Genomic DNA, 26,586 nt, shown 5'->3' on the forward strand with positions numbered 1-26,586 from the left:
AAAGAGACCTAGGGTCTTAAACAGTTATATCGATGATTCACGTTTTGGCTGTATCAAATGATATATATCCTCTTTAGCCATATAGCTGATGGTATAAAAACAACGTGAGATTTAGCCATAAAGTCCTTAAAAATATTCTTTTTATACCTTCCCCCCCAATACATACATTGTCTACGGAGTTTTAACGAAATTGTTTGCTTTTTATATGACATTTAATTGTGGAAGGATATTTGAGCCCCATCAAAGTTGTGATAAAAATATTACTTTCTTCGAGAGATAGATATGGATGTAATGACAGCAAGTACCCTGAAATGCCCATTTTTAGATGCGATATAACAACATTCGCCGATTTCAATTCTTAGAATTTTTTTTTTAAATATTACGGAGGTTTACAATTACAATCACAGATTTAAAAAAAATGTGTGTGTATTCTCTATGATTCGAAGTAAAATAAATGTCTCATACTTGCCGAAATGGGTTTCATTTTCTCTCGGTTTATTTTTATCATTTATTTTCCGAATCTCGTTGCCAGCAACAATGTTTTTTTTTTCTATTACTCCTTTACATGTATCACTTTCAACTTTCGTGCAATAAAATTTTAAATTATGACATCATTTGGATGAAAATAGAAAAGTCGACACCACGCCCTACCTCCCTCTCTACCATCCAATGTCTTCTTTTATATCAATTTCATTTACGAACTATGAAATCCTTATTGATCACGTCAATTTAAAAGAATATTTGCAAAAAATTTTTCACAACTCTGCAGTCAATTTTCGTTTTTCGCAAAGACCTGCAGCAAAGAAGTACCGGGAAAAATCAGGCAGCAAACTAGAATTTGAGTGCATGTTAGTTCTTGGAATGTGTATGTGTGTGTGTGTGTTTTGGGGATATGTGTGGGTGTAGGTCCTCATTCGCATTACTCTTCGCGTCACAAGAGAATGCGTCTTCTGGCCATGCGATTGTGGCAATTGTGGTTCATCGATAGCACTCGCACACAAAAACACCCCTGCGGCATTTTGTACACCAAAATTGGTCATAGCCTGAATGGATAGTCACTGTAACGATTTGTCTACTTTGTTTGCTCCGGTCTCTCCTTTTTTAGATAATTTTATCCTTTAAGCTGGCTGTTTGGTTGGTTGTGCGGTGGCTTTTTCGGTTCGTTTGTCCAAACTCTTGTGGCCATCACGCAAATGTTTGGATGCTGCTGCACTCAAATGCAAGTGCAGGTTGGCGTTTACTATATGTATGGGTGAGTTTGGGTGTACCTCCCACGTCATTCAATAAATATTAATAATGTCAATACTCAAAGATTTATGACTTAATTCCAAACTCGACATCACTACCACTGGCTGTGTCAGGCAATAGAGTATTTGCCTGATATTCGTTATGTATGCGCCATACAAAGGATTTTGTGGTTGGTTTGAAATCAATGTTTAAAAAAACAAGTTTCCAGTCAGCTTTGACGCCAGCCAGTGTGCGATTATTCAAAAATATTTTGACTTTTGTTGGATGGATAAGATTTCGAAGGAATGGGAATTGGCCATTTCGTATCGGTTCTAAATAAATATGATATAAATACTTCACTTTATATGAAATCATATCATATTTGGAGAATGTTGAAATGTGTGGGAGGTTCCAGATATTGTCGACCGAAGAATTTCATTTGCAGACTTCATCTAATACAGATAAAACTAGTAAAGAAAGTCTTAATAGTCGGGCCCGACTTTATGATACCCTACACAAGTAGGGTATAGTAGAGCTCCACATAACAATTAAAAGTTTTTATGGGAGAATTCAATCATACACGCTATGATTTTAATTATAATTTAAAGTTCAAAGGACTAAATATGCCGAAGTATTTGTATCCTTTAAATGCGGACTTGTATTTCCCATTTGGTGCACAATTAATTTGAAATCGGATAAAGATATATATGGGAGTTATATCCAAATCGGAACCGATTTCGATGAAATTTAGCAATGATATTTCTGAGTTGAATTTGATATATTTCCCTGAATATCGTTGTTACGGACTACATATTACGGCTGTGGGTAACATATATAACAATTCGGATGAACAATATATATGGGAGCTATAGCTATATCTGAACCGATCCTCACCAAATTTGACATACTAGCTTCCAGACTCAATTCGGTCCTAAGTGCCAAATTCCATCCCATTTGGGTAAATATTAGACATTTGGTGTCCAATATGAGGTAAATCGGACGAAGTTGTATATGGGAGATATATCCAAATCCGAACCGATCTCGACAAAATTTATCAAAGGTATTTCTGAGCTGTATTTGATATATTTCCCCAAATATCGTTAGTACAGAGTACATATTACAGCTGCGGACGACCAAAATAACAAATCGGATGAACAGTATATATATGGGAGCTGTATAAGTTAGATACTTTGCCCCTCAACTTCCCTTGCTCGATCAATCACGGATGCTGATTGGCGCACAGGCATCTCCTCTACAACTCCCCTGGCGGAGACCGTAGTGAGCGGATCGTCGCTGGGCATTGGTTGTTGTCGGTAACCTCACCTTGTTACACATGCTCTCATTGGAAGTAGTTGTAGTTGTATTAGTAGACAGACATGAGACCCTCAGCGGTCACCTAGAACCTCTGCGTTCACTTGTCTTTGGTCTTTGAACGAATACCCAACACGGCCACTGTCGCCAATCCATATTGAAAAGAGGTAACCTTATTGTTGAAAAAACACACCAAAAGCAATTCAATAAACCAGCAAATTTTGCAAGCAAAGAAACTAATCCTATTTGTTTGTTTTATTCCTTATTGTTTCTTTTCCCCCATTACTCTACATAAACAGGAGCTATATCTATATCTGAACCGATTTCGATCAACTTTGGCATACTTATTTTCAGGCTTAATTTGGTTGTTAGTGCAAAATTCCATTCTATTCAGGCTGATATTTCACGTTTGGTGCACAATAGAATGCAAATCGGACGAAGATATATATGGGAGCTATATCTAATTTTTTACCGATTATCTCCAATTTCAATAGGGTTCGTCCTTGGGCTAAACAAATGTTGTTTGGAAAATTTCATCTCAATCGGATAATAAATGCGACCTGCATTTTGTTCTCAAGAATACATGGACAGACGGACGAACTGACATGAATAAATCAACTCAGAAATTGATTCTATGGAGATCCTATCTCGCTTCCTTCCCCATGTTACAAACAAATGCACAAAGACATAATACCCTTACCACTATTTAGTAGGGTATAACTATCGGTATGGACAAAGTTACAAGAAAATCGAAGGTTAATATCCAATTTTCTGCGAAATCATAAATTCCACATTCAACTCAGGTTCCTGGGTAAGAGAAATAGTAAGTTGTAAATGACTTGTTTCGCAAGTTATACTTTTGTCCGTAAAAGTATTGAAAATTGTGCCTTTACCCTTTGTAAGTGGGATACCAGAGGGGGTTCGCAGATACATATCATCTAAACTTGTGTTAGTAGAAATAATGAGATGTGTGAAATATGAAGAGAACCAGATACATATATCGGATTTTATAATCGTTTTGATTATTCGAAACTTTCACCCTTTGTGGGGGAGGTACGAGAAGGAATGGTCCGATTTCTACCATCTTTATAAAAGATCTTGTGGTGAAGTACATATTGCGACTTGACAAGTCTGAACGGAATCGAATGTTAATTTCGCGTTTTATGAGCTTCATGGACATCCAGGTACCAGAAAGAATGGACCGATGTATTCCGTCTTCACACCAGACCTTGGGCGAATTTTAAAGAAAATTGGACTCTTACATCACATTTTGTAAGAGTCATAATAATTCAAAAGTTTGACCCTTTGTGGGGGATTATCATTTGCAAAGTTGGAGTAAAATTGGATTTTCATTCCTCTTTCTGAGCAGTGAAATATTTTAATTGAACTTTTGTGGGGAAGGTAACATAAGCCGTGGACCAACATTGCCTATATCCGAAGTCGATCTAAGTTTAATAAAAATGTTACAATGTTCCAAGTTAGGACCAAATCGCCATCCACCCATACAAACAGACGGACGGATCGACTCCAAATGTCTTGAAACGAATTTCGTGCAAATAGATTTACGTTCTAAAACCGTTATTGCCATGATACCCGCGTTGGTCATATCAAATTAGCCTCTAGCCATATGGCTGAGGGTATAAAAAAATAGTTTAGAGAAGCTATATAAGGTCTTTTAGGGATGGAAGCCCAGAAAAATGTATATGGAAACAATAGAAAAGAGTTTGAACTCTACCCAAGACTCTCAAGAGATCTTCGATCTATAAAGATTTGTAAAAGGTCTTCTGACTATATGAGATATGTAAATATCCCTACCTACAGAAGAGCTGTGAAAGCTTTTATATCTGTTTTAGGCAATTGAGAGGTCTTCTATCTATAAAAGAGTAAAAAGAGTTCTCAATAGTAAAGAAAGTCTTTAAAAGTTCTTCTCTCTTTGGAAGACGGGAAAATAACTTTCTAGCCATTGAAGGAAACATAACCTACAAAAGAATCAGTTTTAGAAAACTACTAGATCTGGTAAAATAGGGCATTTAAGTTTTCTCGGAGGGCGCGTGGAATAAGAACGACTTTGGTTTTCCATTGGAAATCATTTTGGCCCTTATAGAATGACTTAGCATATAGGCTGGAATTCACAGCTGTTGGCCAAAAAATTAATAATTTTTATGTACTTAATTAAAAAACATTTGTAGCTGAAGTCGATGGCATACCCATTCCCACAAAGTTTTCTGCTACTTTTTAAAATACATTTTTTCTAAAACCAATATCGCTAATAACTGCATTTTAATATTCACTAATACCACCCTCATTAAATTACTAAAAGCTCAATATCCCTTTTGAACCACCGCCATTAGGTATGCTTTTAATTGTTGGTAATCCTATTTTTTTGTATTTTCCAAATATCCTCTTCCAATTTGGGAAATTATAATAATTTAAGCCACAATTATGTCCATAAACAAGCTGCACAATTAATTAACAATTTTATTTGGGGTGCTAAAACTTTATAACAATCAATTCAATTGAAATTGTTCCGATGCCAAAAAGGTTTTTGGCAACAGTTGCCAACCACTACCATACATTTTGAGAAAATTTTGCAATTTTATTTTATTTTATAAATAAAGTAAATCCACCAAAAAAAATGTAATACAACAAAGGGCACAAAAAACTATAGCAAAAGCCACCAACGGATGTCCGGTTATTGGCACTCTTGCACTCGCATTGGTGAGAGCATAACAATAAAGCTGGAATCATAAAACGTTTGCTTTCAATTTATTTAGCTTAAAGGCCAAGTAACGTATATAACAAAGTTTTGAGCTGTTATTGAAAGATCCTATGGGAGGAATATTTCGGTCTTCTGATAAAAAAATCACATTTAATGGTCTTCTATAAGAAGGCCTATGCGAGGATGCAATGGTCTTCTGTTACAAGACCATCTGGAATTCTCTGAGTAGATATTATAGTCTTGACATCCTATATATGGAGATCCCGCAGTCTTCTATAATATAACCTGATGGTCTTCTCTAAGAAGTGCAAATGGTCCTTCGTAAGAAGACCTATTGGTCTTCTATGGAAAGACGTAATGGTTTTCTATGAGAAGACTTAACGGTCTTTTATGGGAAGATCTAATGGTCTTTTATGGGAAGACCTAATGGTATTCTATGAGAAGACCTAATGGTCTTCTATGAGAAGACCTAATGGTCTTTTATGAGAAGACCTAATGGTCTTTTATGAGAAGACATAATGGTCTTCTATAAGAAGACCTAATCGTCTTCTATGAGAAGAACAAATGGTATTCTATGAGGAGACCTAATGGTATTCTATGAGAAGATCCAATTGTCTTCTGTGAGAAAACCTAATGGACTTCTATGAAAAGACCTAATGGTCTTCTATGTGAAGACCTAATGGTCTTCTATGACAAGAACTTTGGTTCTTCTATGAGAAAACCTTCACGTCTTCTTGTAGACAATTCAGGTCTTCTATAAAAAGACCTACTGGTCTTATATGAGAACACTTACTATTCTTCCATGAGGAGACCAATTGGTCTAATAGTAGAAGAAACATTGATTTATGGGAGAATTTAATCATACACGCTGTGATTAAAATTGTAATTTCAATTTCAAAGGACTAAATATGCCGAAACATTTTTATCTTTTAAATTCGGACTTGTTTTGCTCATTTGGTGCAAATTTAATTTGAAATCAGATAAAGATATATATGGGAGCTGTATTCCAATCTGAACCGATCTCGATAAAATTTTTCAAAGATATTTCTGAGCTGTATTTGATATATTTCCCTAAATATTGTTGTTACAGAGTGCATATTACGGCTGCGGAGGACAAAAATAACAAATCGGATGAACAATATATATGGGAGCTATAGCTATATCTGAACCGATCTTCACGAAATTTAGCATACTAGCTTCTAGACTCAATTCGGTCGTATGTGCCAAATTCCATCCCATTTGGGCAAATATTAGACGTTTGGTGTACAATAAAAAGTAAATCGGACGAAGTTATATATGGGAGCTCTATCCAAATCTGAACCGATCTCGTTAAAATTTAGCAAAGGTATTTCTGAGCTGCATTTCATATATTTCCCCAAATATTGTTGTTATAGAGTGCATATTACGGCTGCGGAGGACAAAAATAACAAATCGGTTGAATAATATATATGGGAGCTATAGCAATATCTGAACCGATATTCACCAAATTTGGCATACTAGCTTCTAGACTCAATTCGGTCGTATGTGCCAAATTCCATCCCATTTGGGCAAATATTAGACGTTTGGTGTACAATAAAAAGTAAATCGGACGAAGTTATATATGGGAGCTATATCCAAATCTGAACCGATCTCGTTAAAATTTAGCAAAGGTATTTCTGAGCTGCATTTCATATATTTCCCCAAATATTGTTGTTACAGAGTGCATATTACGGCTGGGGAAGATAAAAATAACAAATCGGATGAACAATATATATGGGAGCTATAGCTATATCTGTCCGATCCGATTTCAAATTTGACATACTTATTTTTACGCCCAATTTGGTGGCATGTGCAAAATTCCATAATATTCGGGCTGATATTACACGTTTGGTGTACAATAAAAGGCAAATCGGACGAAGATATATGTGGGAGCTATATCTAATTTTTTACCGATTATCTCCAATTTCAAAAGGGTTTGTCCTTGGGCCAAACAAATGTTGTTTGGAAAATTTCATCTCAATCGGATAAAAAATGCGACCTGCATTTTATTCACAAGAATACATGGACAGACAGACGAACGGACGGACAGATGGACTGACATGCATAAATCAACTCAGAAGGTGATTCTATGGAGATCCTCAAAAGTAACTATGGGTCTATCTCGCTTTCTCCTCCATGTTACAAACAAATGCACAAAGACACAATACCCTTGCCACTTTGTGGTGTAGGCTATAAAGATTATATTTTCGTATAACTTTCATGTAATGATACCTCTAGAATTTTTCAGGAGTACCTACGAATGTTTTCCCGTGGTTGTGGTTACTTCAAGTTGTTGTGTGAAGGCTCATGCCCTGAATCAGGTTATCAATATAATATTTAAACACATGGCATACTTACTCATTCAGCTAATGCTATATTACTTACTTATACTGCCATTAACAAGAACTTAATATTTAACTTAATTTAATTTCGGCAGAAATTTTTTTGTTATTTATACTTATTATGAACTACACTTCCCTGCCAACTTGCGATTTTATTTACCTTGACCAATGTTAAATAGAAAAAAAACATGTATTACATTTATTATTATTGCCGTTGATGTTATAAACAAAAAATAAAAAAAAACAACAATGAAACTATATAGCTTTCCCAATGACCCGACTAGGCTTCCTATGTTACATCCACTCAAATTAATACAAACAAATATTTTCACTTCTTAATTGCTGAAATGGCAGGAAATATATCAACAGGATTATGTTGGCGGAAAACAACAAAATCAGTGGATTTGAAGCAGGGCTAGCCAATAGCTTTTTTTGCACAGCTACACTACTTGAACGGGTATTAAGTTATTTTTTATTTTTTCCTATTTCAATGTTATTATCGTTACAATCATTTTTCTGTTTGTTCTGTTGAGAGCCATTTTTTTTATTAACTTTTAAGCTATTCTCAGCTGCCAACAAAGAGAAACAATTGGTTTTCAATTGTTGTTGTTTTTTTTCATTTTTAGATAGAAAGATATTATTTTATGTGGAAAGTTGTTGCAATTACACTGCTGTAAATATGAAGGGATATTAAGTTTTTTTGTTCTTTTTTGAAAAATAATAATAAAATAATAAAAAATGCTACACAAACTAAGGGTAGTTTTTTATGGCGTGAATCAAATACATACATGGAATATATACACTGTATTTGTGTATCTGTATGCAAATACAGGGTGAGATAAAAAAAAAAACTGCAGCAAAGCCAGATGCTATAATTTTTACATATTTTTTTTTTTTAATTTAATTGAATAAAAGCAAAAAATCTCGGAAATAGCATCAAATAATAGAATAAGTTAGATTTGTACGAATTGGTCACCTTTGGCACGAACTACGGCCTTCAAACGACCAATGAAACCGTCACACGCTACGCTGCCCGAATGTTGCTCTGCGGTATTTGTCCCATTCCCGGCGAAACGCTTGCTTGAGGTGATCGACACTTTGCTATTTTTTAGTGGCAACCTTGCTTTCCAAAATACTCCAGACACAATAGTCCAACGGATTGGTATCCCGATATTTTGATGGTCATTGTGAACTGGAAATAAAGCGAGGAACCTTATTTTGTAACCATTCTTGGGTGACGCGTGCTTGGTGCGATGGTGCTGAGTCCTTTTGGAATAACCAAGGTCTGCGTCCAAAATGTTTGCGTGCCCAAGGCTTTAATACACCCTCCAGAAAATTTTCGCGATAATATTCGGCATTTGTTCCAGAGCGACCATCGGCTATTATGGCGACCCACACCATCACCATGGCCGCCGCTCGAGTTTTGGTGGCCAACCGAAGGTGCACATTTTCAGCTTTAATACACCCTCCAGAAATTTTTCGCGATAATATTCGACATTTATTCCAGAGCGACCATCGGCATTATGGCGGTCCACACCATCACCATGGCCGCCGCTCGAGTTTTTATGGCCAACCGAATGTGCACATTTTCACCTGACTTCTTTGGCAAGTAAACACGATCATTTTGTTTATTTACAAACTGCTGGACAACGAATGTTTTCTCATCGGAGAAACCCAAATTCGGCAATTCAACACTTTCGGCCAAGCGAAGGAACTCTTTAGCTCTTTTAAGTCATTTTCCTTTCGGTTGCGGTGAATCTCTTGCACTTTTTGGAACTTCAATGGCTTACCCCAAATTCATCTTTTAATATTTGCCGAATGGAATATTGCAATACTTTCAGCTCACGAGCCATTTTTCGGCCACTGCGGCGCAAGTTTCGATCTAATCGCTTCTTTACTTTTCGAACCATTTCTGCTGATGTTGCTGTTTTCTTCCGTCCACTTCCTTGGCATCGGGCTATGCTACCAGTATCACGGTAAAGAGCGATGTTACGAGACACAAAAGATTTATTCACATTTAAATGCTAGAGTGCTCTAACGATAGCTACTTGTGGTTTTCCAGCTAAATATAAAGAAATCACACTATCACGCTTGAATTCCATTTTTTTCTGGAAAATTCTCAGCAAAATGTTATTGTACGCCTGTGAACAATATAATAAGCTGTCATTAGAATAATTTTAACAGCTGTCGGACGAGTGGCTTAAAAGTGATAGCAGTCTGAAGTTGATTGCAGTTTTTTCATCTCACCCTGTATATACTATATTTGTGTATGTGCTTATGTATATATGTGTACATAGCGCTTTTTTATGTTTTTAGCAAATTGAAATTTGATGACCATCGACGAAGTTCTGTGACGTTGATGATGCATGTAAATTAATTACAATATTTTATTCCCTATGCAATAGTTTATTCAGCTGCGAATGATTCGTTGCAAAAACCAGCACTAATCAGATAATGGTTAGTCACTATGACCTAAATTCGAGCAAAAAAAAAAAACAAAAATATCATAATAATAACTATATTTTGAGAAAAAAAATATTTGGTGTATTTTAAATAAAACTTAAATTTGGTCAAAAGGTTGAAAAAGTTTGTAGCATTGAAAAAGAAATTGTTAACTAGCAATTTACCGCTACTTCGTCAACGAAAAGTTCAACTTCAAAAATTAGATTCGTTCGAACAGGGTATTTTATAACCTCCATCATATATATTAAGTTAGTCATTCCGTTGGTAACTCATCGGAATAATAATTTTAGACCTAACAAGGAATATATATTCTTGAGCAGCGTAAAATGTAGACCTATCCGTCAGTCTGTTGTAATCACGCTAGAGTCAAAACGAATTAAGATAAGAAACTTATTTTAGGAACAGATCAGTTTTTTGTCTGCAGGCAGGATAAATTTGAAAATGGGCTAGATCGATGCACCTCCAGAAATTTGGTATTTTGATGATTTCAGCCACATTTTTCAATGGAATTGTCGGAAAATCCACACAAGGAGTACTTTCTGAGCACTTTACCCCTAGAAGAGAATTGTCTATATGGGTTCACGATAACGTATAGTCCCCGTACAACGGCACCGCCCGATATTCGGTATTTGGATATTTTTAGCGACATTATTTAGCGGAATTGTTTCAAATTTCGTACTTGAAATTCGAAAAATACCGCTCAAATGAAAACAGAAATTCTGCATATGCTACCAATTCCGAACATCAAATAGAAAATTATCAAAATACCGACTAAAGGGAGGGGCTGTTATATGTGGGCTGTATAAAGACATGGACCTGCATAGACAATTATCCGTCATAGGATGTAGTGCCCTTTTAAAAAACTTAAAAATGTTAAAAAAATCGTGGAAAAATACCGCTCAAATGAAAACAGAAATTCTGCATATGCTACCAATTCCGAACTTCAAATAGAAAATTTCAAACAATTCCGGTAAATGAATTGTTTCAAATTTTCTATTTGAAGTTCGGAATTGGTAGCATATGCAGAATTTCTATTTTCATTTGAGCGGTATTTTTCGACGATTTTGTTTTTAAATTTTTAAGTTTTTTAAAAGTTCGGCTACTTTTGTATATCGTACTAAATTTTCAGACTTTTAAAGTTTTATATATTATTTAGGTTTTTCTTATTTTGGAAAGAGCAATAGGAAAATGTTTACCTTTTACAAAAAAAGTCTTAAAAATCTTTATTTTTGAAGTTTACCGAGGAGGATATTAAATTAATTTTTTTTCTCTGCAAAAATATTTCAACGTCTCCATATATATACCCTAGAAATTAACAGTGACCTCAATATAAAATTTCAGAATTAAAGCTCTATTCATATTTAAGACCATATCCGAACACTACAAACCAATTCTGACCCCAGCAGTAAAGTTTAAAAATCTAACTCTATCCGAACAATCAATACTAATTTTTCTACTATTTGTTAACTATTGTACTCTTGTGGTACTTATTTCCACAAATAATTCAAAATTTCTAGCCCTAAATGGTTCCCAAATCCAAATTGTACCAAATTTGGTACATATAAGTACAAATTTTCAGAACTACCTTCACATCATATTTCTAGAATCCGACAGTAATCATATTTCCAATTTTTATTCTGCCATCTATATTGGTTCACTCAAAACTAAATTGTACCAAATTTAGTACCATTTCGTAAACATAAGTACAAATTTCCATAACTGCCTGTGTCATACAATCCAATATAAATCTGATTTCCAAATTTTACGATTTCAACTTTAGCGGTTCAACCAAACTTAAATTGTACAAAATTTAGTACCATTTAGTACACATGAGAACGAATTTCCAAAATTATATACATACCTCAGTCCCACAATACATTAGTAATCTAATTTGCACATTTCAGAATTCTAGCTTTATCGGTTCACCCAAATCGAAATTGTAACAAATTTAGTACCATTTACTACTTTTCGCGCACTTAAGTACAAATTTCGAAAACTTCCTCCATATCCCAAACCCACACTCCAATAGTAATGTTAATTTTTAACTTCAGGATTCCAGATCCATCCGTTCCTCCATATTCAAATTGTACTTAACATGGTTCCGTTTATTACTTGTCGTATACATGAGTACACAGATTCAAAACTACCTCCTTCGACTACATCGACTCTTCTCTTTAACCTTGATACCCATTTCCCTCTTTAAGTTTTCAGCTCTAACCGTTCACATGAAATGGTACTAAACATCGCATGTGTACTAAATTTAGTACCATTTTGAACTTTTCGTGCATATAAGTACAATTTTCGAAAACTTTCTACTTATCCCAATCCTGAACTCAGCCAGTAAATTAGGGGGTAAAGCCATTGAAATTCCAAAAAGTGCTAGAACTTACACCGCAACAGAAAGAAAATAGACTCAAAAGAGCTAAAGAATTGCTTCGCTTGGCCGAAAGTGGTGAACTGCCGAATTTGGTCTTCTCCGATGAGAAAACATTCGTTGTCCAGCAGTTTGTAAACAAACAAAATGATGGTCTTTACTTGCCATAGAGCTCAGCTTAAAATGTGCACTTTCGATTGGCCACCAGAACTCAAGCGCCGGCCATGGTAATGACGTGGGCCGCCATAACAACCGATGGTCGCTCTCCTCTCGTATTAATCGAATATTATTGCGAAAATATTCTAGAGGGTGCATCAAAGCCTTGGGCACGCAAACATTTTGACTATAGACCTTGAACATTCCAACAGGACTCAGCACCATCGCACTCAGCACACGTCACCCAAGAATGGTTACAAAATGAGGTTCCTCGCTTCTTTTCCGGCGAACAATGACCAGCAAAATCTCCGGATACCAATCCGTATTGTGTTTAAAAAAGCAAGGTTGGCACTAAAAAAAAACAAACAAGCGCTTCGTCGGGAATAGGCCAACATACTGCAGAGCAATATTCGGGCAGCGTGTGACGGTTTCGTTGGCCGTTTGAAGGCCATAATTCGTGTCTAAGGGGGCCAATTCGAACAAATCTGAACTTATTCTAAAATTTGATGCTATTGCCGACATTTTTTGCTTTCCTTCAATAAAATTTAAAAAAACTGTCAAAATTATTATACCCTACACCACAAGGTGGTAAGGGTATTATGTCTTTGTGCATTTGTTTGTAACAGGCAGAAGGAAACGAGATAGACCCATAGTTCCTTTTGATGATCTGCATAGAATCACATTCTGAGTCGATTTGTGCATGTCCGTCCGTCCTTCTGTCCGTCAGTCCGTCTGTCCATGTATTTTTGTAAACAAAGGACAGGTCGCATTTATTGCCCGATCCAAATGAAATTTTGCAAGGATCTTTTGTTTGGCCCAAGGACGAACCCTATTGAAATTGGAGATAATCGGTCAAAATTTAGATATAGCTCCCATATATATCTTCGTCCGATTTGCCTTTTATTGTGCACCAAACGTGTAATATCAGCCCGAATTGTATGGAATTTTGCACATACACCCAAATTAAGCCTGAAAATATGTATGCCGAATTTGATCGAAATCAGTTCAGATATAGCTATAGCTCCCATATATATTGTTCATCCGATTTGTTATTTTTGTCCTCCGCAGCCGTAATATGCACTCTGTAACAACAATATTTGGGGAAATATATCAAATACAGCTCAGAAATACATTTGCTAAATTTTATCGAGATGGGTTCAGGTTTGGATATAGCTCCCATATATAACTTCGTCCGATTTACCTTTTATTGTGCACCAAACGTCTAATATTTGTCCAAATGGGATGGAATTTGGCACTTACGACCGAATTGAGTCTTGAAGCTAGTATGTCAAATTTGGTGAAGATCGGTTCAGATATAGCTATAGCTTCCATATATATTATACATCCGATTTGTTATATTTGTTACCCACAACCGTAATATGCACTCCGTAACAACGATATTCAGGGAAAAATATCAAATATAGCTCAGAAATATCTTTGCCAAATTTTATCAAGATCGGTTCAGATTTGGATATAACTCCCATATATATCTTTATCCGATTTCAAATTAATTGTGCACCAAATGGGAAATACAAGTCCGCATTTAAAAGATACAAATACTTCGGCATATTTAGTCCTTTGAACTTTAAATTATAATTATAATCATAGCGTGTATGATTGAATTCTCCCATAAAAACTTTTAATTGTTATGTGGAGCTCTACTTAATTAGCAAAGTGGTGTAGGATATCATAAAGTCAGCCCCGCTCGACTTTAAGACTTTCTTTACTGGTTATAAACTGAATATTATCCATAAAGAATATAAAAAATACCCTACACCCCAGTAACCTTTCCAGCCGTTTTTAGCAGTAAACTACATACAGCCAAATCATTGCTTGTATGCAACAAATCCCCCAAGGAATATGTTGTAATAATTTTGGTGTGAGCGCTCACGTTTCTAATCTTAACTTTAACAAAATAAGAAACACATAAAAGGAGAACAACATTAGCCACAAACACAACTACATACATACATACATATATATGTATAAAAATTATTACATTCTCTCTGGCAAAGTAACAAGAACAAAAACACCACTGAGCAACTCATCCATTATTTAAACTACGGACATTTAATTAAATTCCTATTCAACTTTCAAACCCCATTTATTTATTACGAGAATAACAGGAGCAACAAAAAAAAAAAAACAACTACAACCAGCCAGAGAGAAAACATGCTTAATTGCATTACTTTCGCTTCAATTTGTAGCAGGCCAAAGGATCAGTGGTAAATGGTGACTAGAGCTGGCGAAGATGGCTGGGTTTAATGGCAATGGCTATTGCAGTGCTGCAACTGAACACTTTGGATTGCAGCAATTCCAATATAGACACAAAACCCCCCATGGGGGTTAAGCAGTCGTTGCGCATGAGAACGGATATGAGATGTTAGATGTGATTATTTAGTGGGAGTATATTCGTTGGCAATCGCTAGACTGGTGGCATTAATACGGAGGGACATAAAATTGTTATCAGACAAAAGCCTGAAAACTATGCTACCATGCAATTGTTGGATGCATAAACGAAAGAGGCGCTCAGCACCCATTCGCCGTTTGCAGTTGGCCAACCATAACAAAGGCTGTAAAAATAAGCAAACCAACTGCATCCAGTATTTTTTTCGCCCGCTTCTCTTCCTCTCTCACACTGTGTCTCCCACACACACAAAGCAGAGTAATAAAGTGACCGTCATTATGCATTTACTTCGATTCTTAAATGGCATTGCTACCATGGGGCGGGCATGGTCATTGCCATTAGGAACATTACACAATGGCGATGGAACAATTACATAAATACATATAGACACTTTTTTGTGTAAAGAAACCAGCGACTTCCACTTAAAGAGCCACTGTTAGTATTTCAACTCTTAACAAAGGGTCTTTGAATAAAAAAAAAAAAAAAAACAAAATGATTGAAGATTGAAATAAAAAGCTATGCCAGGGCATGTATGTGCCTTATTAAGGAAAAGTGTACTTTCGATGTAAATCGAATATTTTTTCAAAGGAATAGGTGGAAGAAATCTATAAACGATCATAGAAAGATTGGAAACCCCCCACACAATTCACTGAACCTTATAGAACTAATTTTTGGATACTCGTTATACAGGGTTGCCCATATTCGACGGACCTTTGGGCCCTTTGGGCCCATTCCAATCGACGAGGCTTGTCCGCAGGCAACATTCTTTGCGTCAATTGAATTTTGTACGGGAACAAATGCAAATCAATGCGAATAATCCGTTGTAAAGTGGACCGAGTCATGCCCAACTGCTGAGAACGGCGTTTTTGGGATGTTCTTGGGGACCTTTCGACACTGGCTCGTACGGCAGCGATATTCTCGGTCGATCCCCTTGGTCGACTTTTATATGGCCTCTTCGGATTAGAAAGAGCCTTACCAGTCGAAAATTTTTCGTATAAACACTTAATGGTGTTCTTAGAAGGCGCACTTCTCTCATTTTTTAATGTTTTAAAAGCACGTTGAGTTTTCACAAATGACTTCAATTGACACAATTGACTATTTCAGAGCGCTCGCGTGGCGTGTATTGGTTCATGGTAAAAATCAGCTTGGACTGACGCTTCAAACGCGGTATGTCATTAAGCGATGTGACATCTCTGTCAAAAGTTATGGCGTTGCCAGATGGGTCCGTCGAATATGGGCAACCCTATATGTAAAAGACTATAAAAGAATCACAGGAGACCTCAGAAATGTGTCCAGTTAAAATAAAGGCTGGTTTTTCTTCCATACCGAATTCACACGTCAAATTTAGTGAAAGTAGGTCCAGATATGGCTATGGCTATTATATTTAATATTTAAATCCTCTCATAGCCGTCAAAGTCAAACCCCATAATTTTTACATTTTTATACCCTCCACCATGAAAAGGAGGGTATATTAACGTTGTCATTCCGTTTGTAACATCCTTAAATATTCGTCTTAGTAAAGTATAAAGTATATATATTCATAATCAGCATAAAATTCTAAGTCGATTTAACGATGTCCGTCTGTCTGTCTGTCTATTGAAATCACGATACAGCCCACATTATTTGACGTAGAGCGCCAAAGTTTAGCAGAGCTATTTGCATTGTGTCTAGGATGGTTGGTATTAAAAATAAGATGTATCGGTCCACGTTCTGGTATAGCCCCCATATAACGGTACCTCCCGATATTCGGTAATTTGATGATTTTTGCAACCTTTTTTCACGGATTTGTCTGAAAATTGGTATTTGTTGGTCATTATGGGTTGCAGCTCCGGTGGCGAAACATTGCATGCATGGGTCCATAATTTTATATAGCCCCCATATAACGGTACATCCCGATATTCGGTATTTTGATGGTTTTTGCCACATTTTTTCATTGATTTGTCTAAAAATTGGTATTTGTGGGTCATAATGGGTCCTAGTTTGTGTAGCGAAACATTGTAATTATAGGTACACGTTTTGGTGTAGCCCCCATATAACGGTACCTCCCGATATTTCGTATTTTAATGGTTTTTGTCAAATTTCTTCTAATGTTTCCTTTACCCTAAGGTGGAGGGTATTAAAAGTTTGGCCCGGCCGAACTTAAGTTTAAATTTGTTCGAATTGGTCACCTTTGGCACGAATAATGGCCTTCAAACGGTCAATGAAATTGTCACAAGCTTCCCGAATGTTGCTCTGCGGTATTTTGTCGAAGCGCTTGCTTGAGATGATCGACACTTTGGTATTTTTAGTGCCAACCTTGCTTTCCAAAATACTCCAGACACAATAGTCCAAAGGATTGCAATCCGGAGATTTTGGTGGCCATTGTGCGCTGGAAATCAAGCGAGGAACCTCATTTTGTAACCATTTTTTGGTTGCGCATGTGCAGTGTGCGATGGTGCTGAGTCCTGTTGGAATGTCCAAGATCTGCGGCCAAAATGTTTGTGTACCCATGGCTTTAATACACTCTCCAGAATATTTTCGCGATAATATTTGGCATTTATTCTGATGCCACGATCGAATGATACGAGCAGAGAGCAACCACTGGCTGTTATGGCGGCCCACACCACCACCATGGCCGGCGCTTGAGTTCTGGTGGCCAACCGAAGGTGCACATTTTCAGTGCAAAGCATTTTCAGTGCAAAGCACTCGAAAAAAACTAATATATGTGAGTAATATCCTCATCAGAATCGATTTTTACCAAATTTGCGGTGGCATTTGTGTCTAAATCGATATTCAGAAAATCCCTCCATATATGGGAACTATATGCAAATTGAACAGATCTCTGTGAAATTTAGCAAAGATTTTAATTTACTGTATCGGATAGCTGGCGCCAAATATCGTTGTTGTGGTAAGCTTTTTACGAATTTTAGGGACTTATTTACAAAATCGGATGAAATTATATATATATATATATATATGTGACCTATACCTATCGATTTTCACCAAATGAGAATCTGATACACTTTCTTCCATGCTGAATTCGTTCGTTTGTGAAAAAAATCTTGCAATTAGGGCTTATATAAACGAGTTGGTGTTTAATAAACTGGAAATCGGGTAAATATATATAGGGGAGGTACAAAATTAAAAAAAAAATAAACTTGAAAACTTCTACTTAAATGAAAACTGTTATATTAAGACTATACAAAGACGTTGACCTGCATACGAAATTTTTTTTTCATAGGCTGTATTGCCCATTACGAACTTCAAATACGAAATTTGTTACAATTACTTTGAATAATGTCGCTAAAATCATAAAAATACCGAATATAGGCAGGTACCGTTATATTGGGGCTATACGAAGACTTGGACCTGCATACAAAAATTTTTGCCTTAGGCTGTAGTACCCATTGGTTTCTTCCAGTACGAAATTTGAAACGATGCCGGTGAATAATGTTGCTGAAATCATCAAAATGCCGAATATCGGAAAGTACCATTATATGGGGGCTATAGGAAGACTTGGACCTGCATACAAAAATTTTGGTCATGGGCTGTAGTAGCCATTACGAACTTCAAATACGAAATTTGAAACAATTCCGGTGAATAATGTCGCTAAAATCATGAAAATACCGAATATCGGGAGGTACCGTTATATGGGGGCTATACGAAAACGTGGTCCGACATGACCCATTTACGAACTTAAACTGCCTACTGGTAAACAATGCATTTATGCAAAATTTTAGCCTTCTATCTCCATTCGTTCGAAAGATATAGTGATTACAACCGACAGACAGACGGACGGACATCGCTAGATCGCCTTAGAATTTTATGCTTATCCAGATTAGATATACTTTGTAGGGTCTATTAGGAATATTTCGAGGAATTACAAACGGAATGACAAAGTTAATATACCCTCCATAGAATGGTGGAGGGTATAAAAATATGTCATGGGCCAGATCGTTATGATGTGTCAAGTCTATAAAATATTTATGTAACCTCTTCCATATGATGGTCCTATGCAAGAACTTCTTTCCATACCATCTATGTTCCATATGAAGAAGACCGATTTAAGGTCTTTCATACAAGGTCTTCTCTACCTAGAAGATCTTTGCATATTCTTCTTTCATGTTCGCCCAGTAAAAAGTGTTTAAGCACCAATACAATCATATCTCGTTACTTAAAACATTAAAGCTTTTCGCCAAACTCTACCACTTTCAGCTTGTATCTTTCACCATACATATATTTATTGCCACCGGTTTGTATTATCACGGTGTGGCAGCTTATGCTACAATCCTGCTTACGACTGCAGTTAAAAATATTTGTATAAATGTGTGTGTGTGTGACTTTTTTTTAATACGGATGCTCGTGTGAATGTCCACGACGTTGAATGAGTGTGACATGTGTATGTATGTGTGATGCGAATACACACATATGTATAGGTACTTTTGAACGAATATTGGATAAATTATGTTTAAATTTCCATTTGTATTGCTCCATTGTCTGATGTTGCCGTTCTTTGTTTTTTTTTTTTCTTTTTTCCCACTGTTTTTTTCTCGTCTATCTGTTTCACATTGTGCCGATCTGCCGGCAATATTTTTCCACCAGGTGCCAGAACGTGTACGAGCCATGAATGCTAGCATAAAACTTTTGCTAATTGTCCGAGAGCCGGTGACAAGAGCCATTTCTGATTATACGCAATTACGTAGTCATGCTGCAACGGCCACATTACCACTGGCCAACGCCAATGAAAACCAACAGCCGCATCAACAACAACAGCAGCAGCAACAACCACAACACTCGTCGTCAACTGGAAATGCGGGCAAATTGTCCTCGCACTCATCGTCGATGCTCTATAACAAATTAAATGCCGGTTACTCTTCATCACAAATATACGACAACTCGATAGGTGGGGGTGGCGGAGGAGGAGGCAGTGCAGGTGGTATTGGCCCCGGCAGTGGTGGAGGACGTTATATTTACGGTTCAGGTGCCGGCAGTTTAAAGGCAAACTATAACAAAAATTTGCACTCAATGCGCCAGTATGAAACGACAACACCAAATCCAGCATCGGCGGCAGCTGCAGCGGCCCAAATATTGTCAAAGTGAGTGGAAACTGCTTCTTTTTTTGTCTGTCTATGCTTTTTTGGACACTTGTCCATTCCCACAATAAAACTATATTTCGGTACGAATATAAGATAGGATGTTTTACATATCCTGTGTATTTTTGCGTTAAAATATTTCCTGAGTTAAAATATATTTCCCTGATTTTTCGCTTTTTTCATAACATTTTATTTCAAAAGAATATGTTTTTTCTTTTGCATGGGAAGCATTTTTGTACTCCAGCTATTGTTGTTTTTCAATATGTTTTTTATTTTATTTTTTTTTTTTTTGTTTGTATCTCGTTTCCAGCAGATCCTTTGAAGAGTTGGCCATTTTTCCCAATGGTACAGTTAACGAATCGTATCGCCCCTTAACCATCTCCATGTACCACTTACATTTGCATCGTTGGCTGGAAGTCTTCCCTAGAGAACAGATTTTGGTTGTCAATGGTGATCGGCTGATAGACGATCCGGTATCGCAGTTAAAGAAAATTGAAACATTTTTAGGTGAGTATGAAAAATTTAAAAAGTTACATATGCATTTTTATTAAAAAATTACATTTAATAAGAATCTAATATAAGTTAGTTAAAAAGCAGTTAAGTTAGAAGATTTATTTCCACGATGTGCAAATACTTGGTATGACTAACCAGTTGCCCTTAAAAATCTCCATAGTATATCGGTTAATATTGGGTGAGATAAAAAAAAACTGCTACAAAGTCAAGCGCCACAATTTTTACATTTTTTTTTTAAATTTTTTTGAATGAAAGCAAAAAATGTCGGAAATAGTACCAACTTTTAAATAAGTTTAGAATTGTTCGAATTGGTCACCCTTGGCCCGAATTATGGCCTTCAAACGGTCAATGAAACTGTCACATGCTGCCCGAATGTTGCTCTGCGGTATTTTGGCCCAATCCCGGCGAAGCGCTTGCTTGAGGTGATCGACACTTAGGTATTTTTTGGTGCCAACCTTGCTTTCCAAAATATTCCAGACACAATAGTCCAAGGGATTGGCATCCGGAGATTTTAGTGGCCTTTATGCGCTGGAAATGAAACGAGGAACGTTATTTTCTAACCATTCTTTGGTGGCTCGTGCTGAGTGCAATGGCACTGAGTCCTGTTGGAATGTTAAAGGCCTGCGTCCAAAATGTGTGCGTGCCCAAGGCTTTAATACACCCTCCAGAATATTTTCGCGATAATATTCGGTATTTATTCTGATGCCACGGTCGTTTAATACGAGCGGAGAGCGACCATTGGCTGTTATGGCGGCCCACACTATCACCATGGCCGGCGCTTGAGTTCTGGTAGCCAACCGATGGTGCACATTTTCAGCTGACCTCTCTGACAAGAAAACACGATCATTTTGATTGTTTACAAACTGCTGGACAATGAATGTTTTCTGGTCGGGGAAAACCAAATTCGGTTCTTGTGGTGTAAGTTCTTGCACTTTTTGGAATTTTGAATGGCTTCACCCCGAGCTACTTTTTCAATATTTGTCGAAGGAATATTGCGATATATTCAGCCACGAGCCAACCTGCGGCTTCGAAACTCAACGTCGTCAAACGCAAAACACAAACAAAATACGACAGGTTGTTTTTGTAGCAGAGAGTGGTATCTTTAGCCATTTATTATACCAGAAAATGCTCTAAAAAAAGAAGAAGAACATTTTCAAAAACTTTCGTATTTTTGTGTGCCATACGAATGTGTGCATCTGTATAGACAATTTTCTGGCAGAGGAGTTGAAATGTGTGACAAAATGTATCAAAGTTCCGAATATTTGGTGGTAAATTTCATGGGATATTTACCAAAATTTGGACCTATATGAACAGTTCTCTGCAAGGATTTTACCAACATACTGGAAAAGTAAACTGCCAATTTAGAGCAAATCCTCATTTACTTGAGAATGCTGGACACATAAAGAGCTTGATTATCTCAAAGTCGTCATACCAACAAGCTGAAAAAGCCCATTGTCCAATATTGCCGGGATGAAGTCATGATGTAAAGCTGTCAGTTTCGTTTCGAAAAGTATAACTCTATGCAATAGAGAGTAATATAAAGTTAGTCCAAAATTTTGTTTTGCCTAATGACGAACCCGATAGAAAGTGGTGGGAATCGGTTCAAATTTAAATATAGCTCTCATATATATCTTCAAAGATTAATTTTGCACCAAATGGCCAATAACAGTACAAATGTCTTGAATTTTGGAAAATCCGACCGAATTCAGTCTAGAGACAAGTACATCACATTGGTACAGATATAGCTACAGCTCCCATATATATGTTTCATCCGATTTGAGGTATTAAGTCTCTCACATTCGTAATAAACAACCCACAAGAATGATATTGGGTACCACATTACTTAGGGAGTTCAAAAATACCTCTGTCAAAATCGATATCGTATTAGTTTAGGATATAGCTCCCATATGTATCTTTTACCGATATCAGGTTTATTGTGCACCAAATAGCTAATATCGCCCAAATGGATTTCTATGGTATTCAGCCGTATCTCAAATCTGGTGAAAATCGGTTCAGATATAGCTATAGCTCTCATATATATATTTCTTCTGATACAGCTGAAAAATACCTCTGCCAAATTTAATTGAGATCGGTTCCGATTTTTATACAGCGTCGATATACATCTTCATCCGTTATTACGGTTAGTGTTCGCCATATATCTAATGTCAGCCCAAATTGTATAATTTTCTTCATTTTCAACCGAATTTTTCCACTTGGTGAATCTTTTTCCGGCTGCAATACATATTTTTATACCCTCCACTATAGTATAGAGGGTATATTAAGTTTTTCATTCCGTTTGTAAATGAAGTAGGTTGATAAAATTTTACTAAAATGTATATTATGTCTGCAGGACTTTTGGTATTGAAAATGGGCAATGTAAAGTCCACGGTTTTGATGCTTTTGGCAACATTAACCGGATTTTTTTTTAATTTCGTATTTGAAGTTCGTAATAGGTACTACAGCCTATGACAGGAAATTGTCTGTGCAGGTCCACGTCTTCGTATAGCCCCCATATGTTTCGTATTTGAATGTTGTAATGGCTTATGACAAAAGTTGCCTATCCGGGTCCACATCGTCGTATAGGACCTAATATAAGGCTACATTCGGTAGTATTAAAATTTTAAAAGAATTTTTGAACGGATTTTGTTTTATTTACTTATTATTATTATTTATTATTATTATTATTATTATTATTATTATTATTATTATTATTATTATTATTATTATTATTATTATTATTATTATTATTATTATTATTATTATTATTATTATTATTATTATTATTATTATTATTATTATTATTATTATTATTATTATATTATTATTATATTATTATTATTATTATTATTATTATTATTATTATTATATTATTATTATTATTATTATTATTATTATTATTATTATTATTATTATTATTATTATTATTATTATTATTATTATTATTATTATTATTATTATTATTATTATTATTATTATTATTATTATTATTATTATATTATTATTATTATTATTATTATTATTATTATTATTATTATTATTATTATTATTGTATTATTATTATTATTATTATTATTATTATTATTATTATTATTATTATATTATTATTATTATTATTATTATTATTATTATTATTATATTATTATTATTAGTATTATTATTATTATTATTATTATTATTATTATTATTATTATTATTATTATTATTATTATTATATTATTATTATTATTATTATTATTATTATTATTATTATTATTATTATTATTATTATTATTATTATTATTATTATTATTATTATTATTATTATTATTATTATTATTATTATTATTATTATTATTATTATTATTATTATTATTATTATTATTATTATTATTATTATTATTATTATTATTATTATTATTATTATTATTATTATTATTATTATTATTATTATTATTATTATTATTATTATTATTATTTATTATTTATTTATTTATTTATTTATTTTTTTTTTTTTTTTGAGAGAGAATTGCCAAATTCGTTTCAAATGGTGGAGGTCATATCGAGCTCAGAGGCCTTTGTCTAATTGTGGTGTAGGGTATCATACAGTCGGCCACGACCGACTTTTCACCTTAGTTTATGGTACTTTTATTGTAAAAACAAAAAAAAAATAATTTCTTATTATCACTTTTTCACTCCAACAGGCATCGAGCATCGCATTACCAACAATCATTTCTATTTTAATGAAACAAAAGGATTCTATTGTCTGCGTTACGATAGTGGTGATCGTTGTTTGCGAGAGACCAAAGGACGAAAACATCCTCACGTCGATCCGGTTGTTATCTCAAAGCTGCGTAAGTTCTTTGCCGAACATAATCAGCGATTCTATGAATTGGTCGGCGAAGATCTGGGATGGCCTGAAGAATAAGCAAATGAAAGAAGGAGAAGGATGAAATTAATCCCTGATGATAACTGTGTATAATAATAATGGTAACTGTATGTAAAAAGAATGTGTATTCCGTTTCCGATAATGTAAGCTGTAAAAAGAAGATAAACAAAAACAATTTTGTTGTAGTTAGACATTTCTCTGTATTTGTATGTAAAGATGAAATATTGTAAAAAGGAAGCAAACAAGAAAACAAAAACATAGTCAAGAACGCAAATGACACAAGGAGTTAAACTCAGACTGTACAGAATATATATATGTATATTTTATGTTAATGTTATTTCCAATTACATTTACTTTTTTTTGTATAAATCGAATGTGTGAATGACCTCTTTTTTAATTTCTGATTATTTTTAATTGCATATCAGTGTAGTTTGTTCTTTAATCAACTGAACTCATTATTACGAAGCCTTTTACATTGATACCGCACAACCAAAAAGAGTGAGAACAAAGTAAATATTATTTTCAAGTAATGAAGTGGAATGGAAAAAATTAATTTTTTTATTTTCAATTATTTTGGTTTTTTATTTCGTTAGTATAGGTATAACAACGCAACATATTAATTTCCGGTGAAATACAGGGTTTCCATGTTGTTTATGAGAAAAAATTTGGTTTTTCTATACCCTCCACCATTCTATGGAGGGTATAATAACTTTGTCATTCCTAAAATTTGCACACATGTTTATTTTGCCCGTAGGCAGGTTAATTTCGTAAATGGGTCATGTAGATCCACGTTTTCATATAGCCCCCATATAACGGTACCTCCCAATATTCGGCACTTTGATGATTTTAGCGATATTATTCACCGGAATTGTTTCAAATTTGGTATTTTGAGTTCGTAATGGGTACTACAACCTACGACAGAAAATTGTCTAGGCAGGTCCACGTCTTCATATAGCCCCATATAACGGTACCTCCCGATATCGGTTCTTTGATGATTTTAGCGTCATTATTCACCGAAGTAGTTTCAAATTAAGTATTTAGAGTTCGAAATGGAAACTACAGTATGTGACTTAAAGTTTTTTATGCAGGTCTAGGTGCTCGTGTAGGCCCCATATATCAGTACCTTCCTATATTTGGTATTCTGATGATTTTAGTGACATTATTCACCGGAATTGTTTCAAATTTGGCATTTGAAGTTCATAATGGATGCTACAGCCTGTGACATGCAGGCTATGCAGGTCCACGTCCTCGTATAACCCCCATATAACAGTATCTCCCGATATTCGGTACTTTGACGATTTTAGCGTCATTATTCACCGGAGTAGTTTCAAATTAAATTAGAGTACATAATGGGAACTACAGTCTGTGACTTACAGTTTTTTATGCAGGTCCAGGTCTCCGTATAGGTCCCATATATCAGTACCTCCCTATATTCGGTATTTTGACGATTTTAGGTACAATACTCACTAAAATTTTTTGAGATGTCGTATTTGAATTTCGTAATGGATTCTACAGCCTGTGACAGAAAATTGTCTATGCAGGTTCAGGTCTTTGTATAGCTCCGATATAACCATACCTCCCTATTTACGGTATTTTGAAGATGCTACATATTATCGTTTATAATAAGGCAATGGCTTATAACAAACAATGCCTATGCAGGTCCACATCGTTTAGACTCCATTTAACGGCTATATTCGTTATTTTTAAGATTTTAACAGAATTTTTAAAGGATTTTATTTTTTTTTACTTCCAAATTCATTCCAAATGGATTTTGCACACCCGATCGAATTCATCACAGAAGCAAGAACTTAAAATTTGTTGAAAACCGATTCAGATATACCCATATAAATGTTTCGCCAGATTTGGTGTTTATGTCCCCAACATTCATAATATGCACCCCACAACAGTGGTAGTTGGTGCCAGATATCAGATACACAAATTCATCTGCCAAATTTTATCGAGATCTGCTCAGATTTGGATGTAGCTCCCATATTAAAAAAAAAAATAACGCCATAATTTTTAATTTTTTTTCTTTAATTTTATTTGAATGGAAGCAAAAATGTCGGAAATGAAACCGTCACACGCTGCCCGAATGTTTTTCTGAGGTATTTTGGCCCAT

The 26,586-nt window shown here is 35.1% G+C and overlaps 1 protein-coding gene across 1 annotated transcript in view; it reads left to right on the plus strand.

Annotated features, from left to right (window-relative positions):
- Positions 1-24,995, plus strand: part of LOC101898689 (uncharacterized) — a 198,280-nt gene extending 173,285 nt beyond the window's left edge. The window contains exons 8-10 of the mRNA XM_059125807.1: positions 19,599-20,092; positions 20,400-20,596; positions 24,283-24,995. Coding sequence (XP_058981790.1) covers positions 19,599-20,092; positions 20,400-20,596; positions 24,283-24,506 — 915 coding nt within the window. The 3' untranslated portion in view covers positions 24,507-24,995. The remainder of the gene's footprint in view (positions 1-19,598; positions 20,093-20,399; positions 20,597-24,282) is intronic.
- Positions 24,996-26,586: the final 1,591 nt, after the last annotated feature.

Source organism: Musca domestica, unplaced genomic scaffold (assembly GCF_030504385.1).
Source record: "Musca domestica strain aabys unplaced genomic scaffold, Musca_domestica.polishedcontigs.V.1.1 35, whole genome shotgun sequence".
NCBI lineage: Eukaryota > Metazoa > Arthropoda > Insecta > Diptera > Muscidae > Musca > Musca domestica.